Here is a 13,074-nt window from a genome sequence, read left to right as displayed (position 1 = left end):
GCACAAAACAGTCTAGAGGCCTTGCCTTCTTAATGCTAGAGAGAGAAGACATAACAAAGATGTTAAGTTGTGTGATCAACACTCTGCTCGAAACAGAGCTGGTGATGATGTGAGAAAAAGACCAGTTAATGTTGGCAAAAATTCAGTGTTACCAATCCAGCATTCTCTTAATGACAATTTTAGGGTTTATTGCTATAAACTCATAGTAATTTTTAAAATTTCTATAGAAAAATAAGTTTATTATTGTGAGTCTGGAATTCTCTATCTCCTTCCCATCTCCTGTCTCCCCTGACTGACACCATTTTTTTTATAAAGTTTGTGAACATAAGATTTTTTTTTATAATCGCAATCTGTTAGTGTGGGGGCCAAATTTGGCTCCTAAATGAATTTCCCTGATTTTGATAGTGTTTCTTTCCCCCTACCCCTTCCTCTTTCTTTTATTTATTTATTTATTTATTGTTGTTGTTCTGGGGATTGAACTCAAGGACTTACGTATGCTAGGCAAACATTCTACTACTGAGCTATACCCCTAGTCCTTTAAATTATTTTTTAAATTTTAAGACAGGGTCTCACTGAGTTGCCAAGGCAGGCTTCAAACTTTTGATCCTCCTGCCTCAGCCTCCCCAGTAGCTGGAGTTAGAGGTGTGTGTTGCCACACCTGACAAGTATTTTGTTTTTTTTTTTTTTAAAAAAAAAAAAAAGCTTAATTCAGATAATGGAGAAGAAACTTCAGTGGAGTAAGGCAGGTGGTCCAGGGGAAGGGGCTGGTGGGGAGCGGGAGAATCAGTGAAGGAGCCACTCTTCCACTGACATTAGATAAATAGGCGAGAATACTAGTGTCGATCTCACTATCCTACATGGGGAAAGGGCAGGGGAGAAAGCCAGGGGAAGCCCACCCAGTGCCGTCCATGTTGCTGCCATCACTGTGAACTACGTGCACAATAAAAGTACAGGAGGAACTTAATTATAATAATTCAGTGTCACAGAGAATGCCTCAAAATCTAGATTTCTAAATTCTCAGGAGTAAGTGGAAGATTTCACTGTAGTAGGTTTGAATTTTATTTACTTATTTAATTTTTTGTGGTTTTGGGGAATGAAGCCGGGGACATTCTGCCCTGGATTACTCCCAGCATTATTTTATTTTTTATTTGGAAACATGGTCTTGCTGTGTTGATGAAAACTTCATTAAGTTGTTGAGGCTGCCCTTGAGCCAGTGATCCTAAGGTATTAGCCTCCCAAGTACTGGGATTACAGTTGTGCGCCACCATGCCCAGCAAGGTGTGAATGTTCACATGTGAGGAACTGGCTGGAGCCGAGTGGCAAGCATCCCCCTAAGATAGGGCATGTCTGCCTTCCCACGGCGCCACAGTCCCCAGTTATTCTAATTGTCTGCTGATTCCAAAGACAAGTGAGTTTGTTACCCTTGAAGAGGAAAATGTGTGTGTACTTAATACATATTTTATATATTGCATATATATTTATGTATTCAATTGTGGAGGGGTTGCAGTGAGACATACACTACTTCAAGTAAAGCCTGACCTGAGAAGTAAAGTAACAAGTATAGAAAGCACTGGGAGCCATTTACCAGCACATAAGGCTCTACGAATTTTGTTCAGGAAAGTTGGGTACGAACGTCAGATGGTTTGATGCGCGTAAAGACTTACAGACCCTTTGCCAGGTACCTGCACGTCGGAAAAAATGCAGCTGTCTCTTCCCTCCCACTGTTTGCAGTGATTCCGTCAAATTTTCTCTTGGTAGGTCAGCCCACCTGGTGTTCTCTGTTTACCGGTGCTGAATATCCCAAGGACTGAATTCAACTACTTCACGGAGACACGGTTTATTTTAGAAGAGCTGAATATCTCCGAATCATTTCACATATTCCGAGATGAAATCAATCTGCATCAGCTAAATGATGAGGGGAAGCTGTCTATAACGCTGGTTGGCAGCAGCGTCCTGGCTAGGTAAGGCTCAGTAGAGCCCGGTGGCTTTGGTCTCACCTCACGGGGCCTCTGGGCAGCTGGTCCTCGCTCAGGACTGTAGTGGCTTAGGCAGATGCATTGAAAGTAGAGGACATTCGGAAGAAAGGGAGTAGCTTTCCCTTCTTTTATGACAAAACTGGGGCTATGCCAATTAAATTCTGTGCTGTTACTTTTCAAGTATATATTTCAAATGCGCCATCTTTAAATTTTCCGATAGCAACAGGGTAGTACTATGTATTGATGCTTTAGACCTGAAGAAAACTGAAATAAAACATTAGGTAAAACCAAGAGTTTCTTAAGAAAGAAATCACACAGTGAACTAGAAAAATACATAGAGATAGGCCATGAAAATCATTCGATCATTGGTTTGTTCATTCACAGCATTTTATGCAACCGCAGGAGGAGGGATTTTTGAAAGTTTATATAATTCAGAGTTTTTATTTTGTGGACAGGAGACTCAAAACCCAGTGTTGCAAATGACTAGCCCGGGTACACACACAGTTAGTAGAGGAGTTCGTATTAGACCTTAGATCTGCCTCCTTCAGTAAGTACTTAAGTTGCTAATGGTGAGAGAATCCAAAGGTACATAGAGAGGAAAAGGGCAAACACTCTGCCTTCAAGGACCTCACAGAGATGCCCTCTGATAAGCTCTCTGCTGCGTCTAAGCGAGGACTCACCAGTTAAGCACCTCTGTAGCTTGAGATGTTCATTCTTTGCCCCATTTGTCAATTTGCTAATAGTTTATGACCTTCATCAATGGACATTGGCCTTGGTATACAGTAAATAAAAGTTCTTATTTATTAATTTTAAATATAATCTTTTTATAAGTGTATTTAAGCATTAATATGCTATAATACCAGTCATACAATTTGTTTAATGATAGTTTTGAAAATATTCTTCCTGCCCAGCCTGGTGGCCCACACTTCTAATCCCAGTATTTGGGAGGCTGAAACAGAAGGATAGCAGACCTGAGGCCAGCCTCAGCAATTTAGTGAGACCTTCAGCAACTTAGTGAAACCCTGTCTTTAAAAATATATTAAAAGAAAGAAAATATTCTTCCTTATGTGAGGCTGTTTTTATTCCCTATTTGAAACTATTGAAATTCTTTTGAATTTTTTGCACCAGTCAATTGTTAATTGTTGACAGGTGGCTAGAAGCTATTGATAGTTTGTTGTTTTTTTCTCACTATACTTATGTGTTATATTAGTTGTCATTCTGTCACTATAAGGAAATACCTAATACAGGCTCCTTATGTAATAAAGAGGGGTTGATTTGTGGCTCATGATTCTGAAAGTTCCGGTCTAAGATCAGGTGGCCTAACTGGTCTGGACCTCTGATTAAGGTGGCATTTCATGGTGGGTGTATGTGTAGGAGCAAAATAGTTACACCTCAAGCCAGAAACAAAGAGGCCATTTTATAGTATAAAATATGGCGACACAAGTGTTTCTAGTAGTGTCTGGCCTATAGGAGAAGCTCAGTACATGTTAGTATTATTTCCCTACAGGGAACCAAAAGAGACAGAATTGCTCAGATGTGAAGGTGTGCTAGGAATCTTCAGGAGGTCATCTGTTAAAGAAAATGTGCAAAGCCACGGAATAAGGCTCTACCCTTCTGAGTTGTGCCAGTTAACTCATATGTTTGGCTATTGGGAAGAAATAATTGTGCAGGAGCAGAGACTGAATAGTTCCCCTGAGTGAGGAAACCTGTCCTGTCTATTTCTCTCCCTCTCTTCCATTTGCTTTCCAGTGAGGACAAAACTTTGGAAGCTGCAGTCGTCAAAGTCATTGACCCGGCTGAGCAGGATGACGCTGAGTTTGCGTTCCGGGAGCCTTCCTCTTCCCTTGTGCTGAAGGAGCTGCTGCAGGAGGCTCCTGAGCTCATCACCGAGCAGCTGGCTCATCTCCTCAGAGGTGAGAGGCGCCCTTGCTAGTGAATACTGGCAGGCTTAATGGAGTGTCTCTGGACCTGCTCATGCAGAAAGAGCGGGATCCATTCCTGGGTTAACAATCCCTTTAAAGACCATGGGAAGCTTCATTAGAGAGGCAGGGAGTAGAGTTTGTTAAAGAGTAGCATTATATTGGATATTAGAAATGTGCATTTAAAAATATGCATGAAGGACACAAGAAAATTAAATGGAACTGCTGCCCCTCTGTTGGGAAGCGGACAGAGCTCCCCTGGCATTTTAATAGCCTCCAGAGGTGCCCTGCCCCACTGTGAATGTGCCCCAGAATTCCATGCTCCTGCCTTGAAACATCTCCTGATGCTTGCCAGTGCTTGGCTTATATAATACGGGTTGGATGGCAAAATAAACCCCTCTTATTTTGATGTATCGTTTGAGTCTTCCACAGTCACACGTCACCTCCTCTCACCTCCCATCGTTAACATACTTCATCTTCAGCCTGTTTTAAGCACTAAGGTTGCCAGTGCGTCCTCCCCAGTTACACGTGGCTCTCTGAATCCACGGGCTCCACACCCACGGAGCCAACCAACCTCAGATCGAGAATAGTTTAAATGTGTCTGCATGGAACATGTAGACTTTAGTCCTTGCCATTATTTTCCAAACAATACAACAACTCTTCATATAGAATTTCCATTGTAGTAGGTATTCTTAATCTAGTGATTTGATGTATTCGGGAGGATACGCAGTAGGTTAAGTGCAAATACTGTACCATTTTATGCATGAAAATTGAGCATCCACAGATTTTGGTACCCACCGGGGTCCTGGAACCCATCCCCACAGATACTGAGAGATGACTGAATTCTACGAATCTCTTTTTTCTCTCCATCAGCGAAGCCTCCTGCTTCCAAAGATGGAAATTTGCCAGTTTACTATGATGCCAGAAAAGTTCAGTTGTTTTCTCATGTTAAACACTGTTCTGGTGTTTGCATAAAGATTTTTGTTTTCTTTCAACAACCCATTTTGGACCTGGTAAACAGATTTTTTTTTTTCCTCAGATGTGTTTCACACAGGGAAGTAAAACATGGTCAGGAACAGACTGAGAGAGCTTTAAAAAGAGAAGGACCAAAAATCTCTCCTTCACTGTGTCCATTTCTACCCCAGTTTTGAGGTAAACGGTCCAAGAAGTCTATAGCTCCTGTCCAGATTTTAGCTATGGTGGCACCACTAAATCTGCCAAGTGGTGTGGGAGTGTGGATCAGACGCTCCGTGGGAGGCAGTGCCCTCAGCTGACCTAAGCGAGCGCAATAAGTTTTTTTGTGATAGAGCAGAGGGAAAACCAGCTAAGATGGAATTTATTTGCGCGTGAATATGTGCTATAGACAAGCACTAGAGAATATTTTGTTTAGATATCTAACTGAGAAATTTGGTTTATTATTTAAAAATATGTGTTGTTTAATTATTTATTAATTTTATTTATTAATTGTATTAATAATTAATTATTTGAGGAGTCAGTGAGTAGCTCATCAACATGTTTTTTTTGGGGGGGCAGGTCTGGGGATAGAACCCAGGGGCATTTGACCTCCGAGCTACACCCCTTACCCAATTTTTTATTCTTTATTTTGAAACAGGGTCTCAATGAGTTGCAGAGGGCCTCACTAAATAGCCGAGGCTGTCCGTGAACCGCAATCCTCCAGTCTCAGCCTCTGGAATGCTGGGATTACAAGTGTGCGCCACCACGCCCAGCTTAACATGTTTTTGATAAATAGTGAAATAATATGAAATTCTAATACACTGGTATAATATCTAACTTGGTTGTGTTGAAAACGACGAATTAGAAGGGATGCAGACTGTTTTGTTAGTCGTCTTCATTTTAGTTTGCCGAGCTATGCTAAAGGCTCTTGTTTTTTCTTGGCCTCAGAGACTTCTCACGAGGTGAAGCTTGAAATGGCTTTGGGAAGCTGGTGGGAGGTGGGTGTCATTTCCTTGTCACCTAGAAACTGGAAAGTGAGAGGATGAAGATCCCCAACCATGAGGACTGCCATTACAGCTCTGTTGCAAAAGAGCCAGGGCCACCTAATCCGGGAGGCAGAAGCCCGTAAGGGGGTACCAGTGGAAAGAGCAGACTGGAGAGGGCTCTAGAGACCTTTGACCACAGTGTATGTGTCTGTGTACTTGTGTATGTAGGTAGAGAAGAGATGGCCTATCTCTGGACAGTTTTGGCAAGGAGGAGCTAAAGATGGGGACCCAAGAGTCTGACTTTAAAGTGATGACCTGAATGTTTAGAGGTAAAAATATTTTAGGGCACTAGGTCAATCTTAAAACATCCTTTAGTAAATATAAGAAAGGAATCGAGTCAGATATTGGCAAATTCACTGAACTCAAACTTGGATTTTATAATTTTCTAATCAAGTATTAACATGGAATCTAAAGAATTTTCTTTATATATGTAATTCCTATAAATAATTTCAGCATTCTTTATTTTCACAACCCTCTTTCTAAAAACTTCTCTTTATAAGCAGCTAAGATTTTACTTTGTGTTATGGGGTGCTCTAAATTGTCATTAATTTGATATAATTTCTAAAAATGTATTTGTATATTTTTCTAGCTCCTAAAAGAAAACAAAAAATTAAACTATGCAAAATTAGGGCTAGAGATGTAGCTCAGTAGTAGAATACTTGCAAAACATACAAGAGGCCCAGAGCTCAGTTTCCAGTGACTGGTACATGCCTGTGCATGTGAGTGAGCTTACACACACACACACACACACACACACACACACACACAGCAAAATGTGTATTCTTCCTTTGACATGATGAATTTTCGATTTCCAGATGTTGTGAGATTAGATATCTTTGTCCGAGATTTTGAAAAACTTGATTGTTCTTTGCTATTTATTCCTATAATCATGTTCCAGACACATCATACTGAGACTCAATGGTCTGCTATAAATGGTGTGTGTGTGTGTGTGTGTGTGTGTGTGTGTGTGTGTGTGACTAGGGACTCAATTCAGGAGCATTCTATCTCTGAGTTGCCCCTACACACACACCATTTTAGTTTTCATTTTGAAACAGTCTCCTTAAGTTGCTGAGGGCATTGCTACATTGCTGAGGCTGATGTCAATCATGCAAATCCTGTCTCAGCCTCCCAGGTACCGGGATTACAGGCGCTCACCCCACACCTGGTTGATTCCATCAGTTTTTAGAGAAGACCCAAGGTGTGCCTCTTAGCCCACTCTGCTGGGGAAAACACCTACATTTCCAGTGTATTCCCTAATGTGTAAAGGGTGGGCCTCCTCTTCCTTCGTTTTGCTTGTTAGCTCCTTCTTCTGCTTTACTTGTGAGTCTTAGCGTATCCTAGAACTCTATCTTGGACATTGTTTTTAACCTCCACTCTAAGTTAAGATGACCTTGTTCACTTCCAAGACTTTACATAATATATCTAGGCTGTGACTCATGTGTCTCCTACCATGACCTCTCTTTAGAATTCTAGATTCATGTCCAGTGCCCATGTGACATCTTCACATGCCTTCCTAAAAAGCACCACCATTTAACATTGCCCTAATGAAACCTTTTAGTCCCCTGAACCTCCCAACTGCGCTCATTCTATTTCCCATTTCGGTAACAGGCCCAGCCACCTGCAGTTTTCATGACTGCACCAAATTCACTAGTGCTATGGCACTTCAATTTCCTTTCTGATTCTCACACATCCCTCTAATATTCTTAATGTCTAGAATTTGGATTTTGTCCTTCCAATAATAAAATGTTCCTTTTAAAAATAAATTTTCTAGAAGGACTAAGTTTATTTTACAGCATCACATTAAGTTTGAATTGTAATAAACAAAGCCACATTTTCTTATGTGTTGATTTTTACAGTGACTATAAACTTGCATACAATAAACATACTAGTTTAAAGTAAAAAATATTGCCTTTAGAAATAAGGTAGTATACGCTAAAGTACAATACGCTTATCTACTGGGTAAGTGATTTGGGCCATGTTTCTTTTAGAATTCTTCACAGATATTTAAAAAGTTACCCCTTGTCTTTAATACTTGCACTTTTTTTTTGCGGTACTGGAGATAGAACCCAGGGGCTACACCTTCAAGCTACACCCCCAGCCCTATTTTTTATTTTATTTTGAAACAGTGTCTCACTGAATTGTGGAGGGCCTTACTAAGTAGTAGCTGAGGCTGGCCATGAACCGGGATCCGCCAGTCTCAGCTGCCCAAATACTGGGATTATAAGTGTGCACCACCACGCCTGGCAATACTTGCACTTTTTGGTGGAATAGAAGTATAGAAAAATTTCTTTCTGCTTCATGTACTTAAACAATGTATGCCTAAACTGAAATAAAAAGGTCTTTTATTAAGACCTTTCATTATTACGAGTTGAAATTCTTCCCTTTAACCATTTTTATAGCTTTTAGAAATCCTAATAGAATTTGTTTTAGTATTTTGCAAGGATTTATTTTATTTTAATTTTTTGGTTGCATTATACACACATCTCTATGTAATTTCAGTAATTATGTATATAATTTAACTCCTTTGTAGAGCATTATACCTGTGCAGAAAACACTATAAAAATATCAGCTTAGTAAATCATCACAAAGGTAATTCCTTTTTATAATTACTCATATAAAAATTGAACAAGGAGACCTTTTCCATGCTCTTTCCCATCAGTACTAACTCCCTCCCTAACTAAAAGTAACTAGTATTCTGATCTGTATGATACATACTTCTTTGAGTTTTAAAATATGTTTACTACTCCTCTGGTTTGTACCCAATGACATTAGACATGGGTTTTGCCTGTTTTTGTACCTTACATAAAAATCATATGATATGCATCCTCACTGTCTTACATTATAGGATCTACTTGCATAGGTCAGTTGTCTATCATCTAGCTAGCTATCATCTATCTATAATTTTTTTTATTTATGTCCTTCCTTGTTGAATAGAATATTTGAGATGGCTTGCAAGAATGCATGAACTACAACAAAACAAAATTGTCAAGATCAAGAAAAAGAAAAGTAGTCAATGAAGGTATTCTTTATCTGTCTACTGAAATATGTTTTCTAATGAAACACCTTATCAAAATAGAATAATAAATGTGGAGGCATAAAACTAGCATTCAGTTTGAAACTTTGGATAGCAGCTCCCTAGAGCAAATCTAAACATAGAAATGTAGTTAGGCATGGCAGCACACACCTGTAATCCCAGTACTTGGGAGGCTGAGACTAGATGATCAAAGGTTCAAAGCCAGCCTCAGGAATTTAGTGAGGCTGTCAGCAATTTAGTGACACCCTGTTTCTAAATAATAAAATAAAAAGGGCTGGGGATGTAGCTCCGAGGTAAAATGCTCCTGGATTCAATACCTAGTACCACACAACAACAAATGAATAAAATATATAAATAAAACAAACGGAGTAACTGGTATTTGTGTTTGTATCAGTAACAATATGAATAGTAATATCACATTTCTATGTTTGTTTATTTATTTGTGGTACTGAGGAATGAACCCAGGGGCATTCTATCTCTGAGTTACACCCCCAGCTCTTTTAATTTTTTTTAAAATAGTGTCTCATTAAGTTGCTGAGGTTAGTTTCAAATCTGTTATCTTCCCGTCTTAGTCTCCCAAGTACTGAGATTGCAGGTGTGCACCACCACATCCCTCCTATTTCTTCATTTTAAAAAGACTCAACCGGGACTTCCGGGAAGATGGCAACCGAGAAAAGCGGGGCTTAAGAGTCCCGCTAACAACCAATCTCCATTACCACAAAAAGAGCGCCTTTCATAGCCAGAAAACACCATCACCAGAAAAACAAAAAAACCACCAGGCTCCAGAGAGAAAGCGGACTGAGAACAGAGCTCAGGGCCACAGAGGAGACACACGCGCCCGAGGACGCGGCAGCAGCGCCATACTGCCGGCGGCAGCGGCGAACTCAGCGGATGGCTACAGCAAGCCGAGGTGAGCCGATGCGGAACAGCCAGGCGGGATCTTTCGGCGCAGACAGCATTTAAAGCTCCCAGTGGCTGAGCTCAGCACACGCTGCAGGGATTCAGAGTGGAAATCAAAACCAGAGAAGAAAAAATACGCCAGCCTCATGGCCGAGGGCGTGGCAGAGGCGCCATATTGCCACCGGCGGCGGCAGCAGCAGTGAATTCACCGAGTCCAATACAGCTACATCTACGTACTCAAGAACAGTGAGTCAAATTGCGGGCCACAGAGGAGAAATCCCAGTATTGTGCCTCCTGGGACTTGACCCAGTGAGGGAGTGGTGGTGGCAGAGATATCACACCATAGGAGAGCGTGCAACCTGGCACCCCCCATAGTTTAAAGCAGCCTCTATCGACTCCCTGGGTCGGAGACTCTGTGATACAACCCAGTAAAGGAGTAGTAGGGTCTGAGATAATAGAGACTCGAGATCCAGAGCACCTTAAGTGAAGCCATAGTGACCCAAGGGAAGAACCCAGAGAAGGCACAAACCTCCGAAATCATGGGAAAGAGGAATAACACTGAAGTAATGAATGTGCACAACCCCACAACATCAGAACCTGATAAAACAGAAAATCAGAGATTTCTAGAAGATCAAATCAGGAAAATAACTGTAGAAATAATAGAAGTGCTTCGAAAAGAACTCAGAGAGAGCCAAAAAGAGATAAAGGATGCAATTAATGAAGTAAAGGCCTCAATTCAAAGCACAAACAACCGATTAGACCACATGGAGAACAGAATCTCGCTCTTAGAAGATGAGCAATCCAAAAATGAATGCATGGTTTCTAATCTAGAAAAAGATATCCAACAGCAGGAATCTGACATTGAAGAAATATGGGCCCATCTTAAGAGAGCTAACCTAAGAATAATTGGAATAGAGGAGGGAAAAGAAAGTGATACCAAAGGGATCAACAATCTCTTCAAGGAAGTAATAGCAGAAAATTTTCCAAATATAGAGCAAGAGGTTGATACACAGATCCAGGAAACTTATAGAACTCCCTTTAGACAGGATCGGAGAAGAGGATCCCCACGCCATATAATTGTCAAAATGACCAATGTGGAAGCCAAGCAGAGAATCTTAAAGGCAACAAAAACAAAGGGCCAAGTGACATTCAGAGGCAAACCAATTAGAATCACTCCAGACTTCCCAAACCAAGTCATGAGAGCCAGAAGGGCTTGGAGTAACATATTCCAAACTCTGAAAGAAAATAACTTCCAGCCAAAAATTTCCTATCCAGCAAAACTTTCTATCAAATTAGATGGAGAAATAAGAAGCTTCCATGACAAACAGAAACTGAAGGAATTTATGTCTTCAAAACCAGCGTTAGAGAAAATACTCAAAGAGATTAACTACAAAGAAGAAATAGGTAACACTCACCAGAACCAGAGAAACAAGAGTTTCCATCCAACAGACAACTAAGATTGGTTATCTGTGGAGATTCATTATTTATGTTAGTCTTACCTATCTCTAAATGGTATTGTTTGCCTTTATTGTTGTTAATTTTTAGGATTTCTAGTTGGAATATTAATATACCTTCAGATATAGCATTTGGAAATATTTTATCCAATTCTATTAGTAACTTTTAACTCTGTTTACATTGTCTTTGGATATACAATATTTTCTTTTATTTTTTAGGGAGTTTGTATATTCTTCTGTTGCCTGTGCCATTGAAATCATATCCAAGAAATCACTGCCAATTTCAATGTTGTGAGGTTTTATGACTCAGATTTTCTCCTAAAAGTTTATAGTCTTAAGATTTATATTTAGGTCTTTTATCTAGTTTGAGTTAATACTTGTATGTGGGATTAGGTAAGGGTCCAATTTTATTCTTTTCCATGTAATTATTATTTTTCAACAATATTTAGTTAAAAGATTATTATTTCCACCACCAAATGTTCGTGGAAACCTTGTCAAAAATAACTTGACAATATAGGGAAGAAGTTAGCTCTAGGCTTGTATTTAACTCCAATGGTCTATATATCTGCCTTTAGAACAGTACTACACTGTTTCAATTATTGTAGCTTTATATGGTTTGAAATCAGAAAATATACATCTTCTAGCTTTGTTTTTGCTTCGAGATTGTTTTGGGTATCTAGAGTCCATTTTCCATATCAGGATAGATTTTTTTCTGAAAAATAAATATATGATAGTTTCACCTAAAAAAAAGAAAAAAATATTCTCTGGTAAGAAAGAAAGCAAAAAGAAATATTGAAATGTTATCTTTAAGTCATCAAAAGCTTGGTATCAGACAAATGAAACTGTTATGTGAGATTATCATTTTTAATTTTGGATAAATTGCTATAATACTAGATGTCAACCACTAAGCCAAGCATGGGAGGGAGGGATGGGGAGAGAATGGGGTGGGGATCGGGTGGGGGCTGACTGGGCGATGTGTGCATGTTTGTCTACAAAAGTTTGTATCCCACTATGATGTATGAATACAGTGCACCAATAAAAATAAATTTAAAAAAAAAAAAAAAAAAAAAAAAAAAAATAAAAAGACTCAACCGAATCTAAACTTTCCCCCTGTGCATCAGTCTTCTCGAGAAGACAATGTTGCTGACATCCCCAGCTCTGCCCTTCTTTACCCAGGAACTACGCTCAGTGGGTCAGATCCTTCCCTTCTCAGTCAGTGCTCCGGGATTCCTTGGTAACCCTATGATGTAATCAGTTTCAACTTTAGCCTAGTGACCTTTGTTTCTGTTCCAGATTTCTTTTTTTATACATGATGGAGTCTTCTCTAAATGCAGAAAAAATATATTTAGATTAAATATTGGAACCTTTTTAATCTTATAACTTACTAATATCACTATCAAAGTATTTGCATGTACCATACTATTTTTAATCAAATATTGAGACAGAACCTGCTTCCCATGTTATTAAAAGGTTGTTGTTAAAAGGTCATCTATAGCCGGGCGTGGTGGCGCACGCTTGTAATCCTAGCAATAGGGGGAGGCTGAGAGCTGGTGGATCGCGGTTCTCGGACAGCCTCAGCTACTTAGTGAGGCCCTCTGCAACTCAGTGAGACCCGGTTTCAAAATAAAGAATAAAAAATAGGGCATGGGGTGTGGCCTCGGATGTCAAATGCCCTTGGGTTTCATCCCCAGACCCGCAAAAAAAAAAAAAAAGTCATCTATATACCAATAAAAAGGAAATACTGTGTTGTAAACATAGAAATAACCAGTGTGAGTTTCTCTGATAATCTCA

The 13,074-nt window shown here is 39.7% G+C and overlaps 1 protein-coding gene across 2 annotated transcripts in view; it reads left to right on the top strand.

Annotated features, from left to right (window-relative positions):
- PRUNE2 (prune homolog 2 with BCH domain) overlaps window positions 1–13,074 on the top strand; it is a gene marked incomplete at both ends in the record, with an annotated part of 276,889 nt that overhangs the window by 58,217 nt on the left and 205,598 nt on the right. For both annotated transcript variants that reach the window (XM_080709115.1, XM_080709114.1), the window contains 2 exons: window positions 1,759–1,961; window positions 3,726–3,889. In XM_080709115.1, coding sequence (XP_080565241.1) covers window positions 1,759–1,961; window positions 3,726–3,889 — 367 coding nt within the window. The remainder of the gene's footprint in view (window positions 1–1,758; window positions 1,962–3,725; window positions 3,890–13,074) is intronic.

This window comes from Muscardinus avellanarius (genome assembly GCF_963383645.1).
Source record: "Muscardinus avellanarius genome assembly, chromosome: 13".
Classification (NCBI taxonomy): Eukaryota; Metazoa; Chordata; class Mammalia; order Rodentia; family Gliridae; genus Muscardinus; species Muscardinus avellanarius.
The sequence above is the reverse complement of the archived record's forward strand: the minus strand, read 5'-3'. Positions and strand labels throughout refer to the sequence as shown.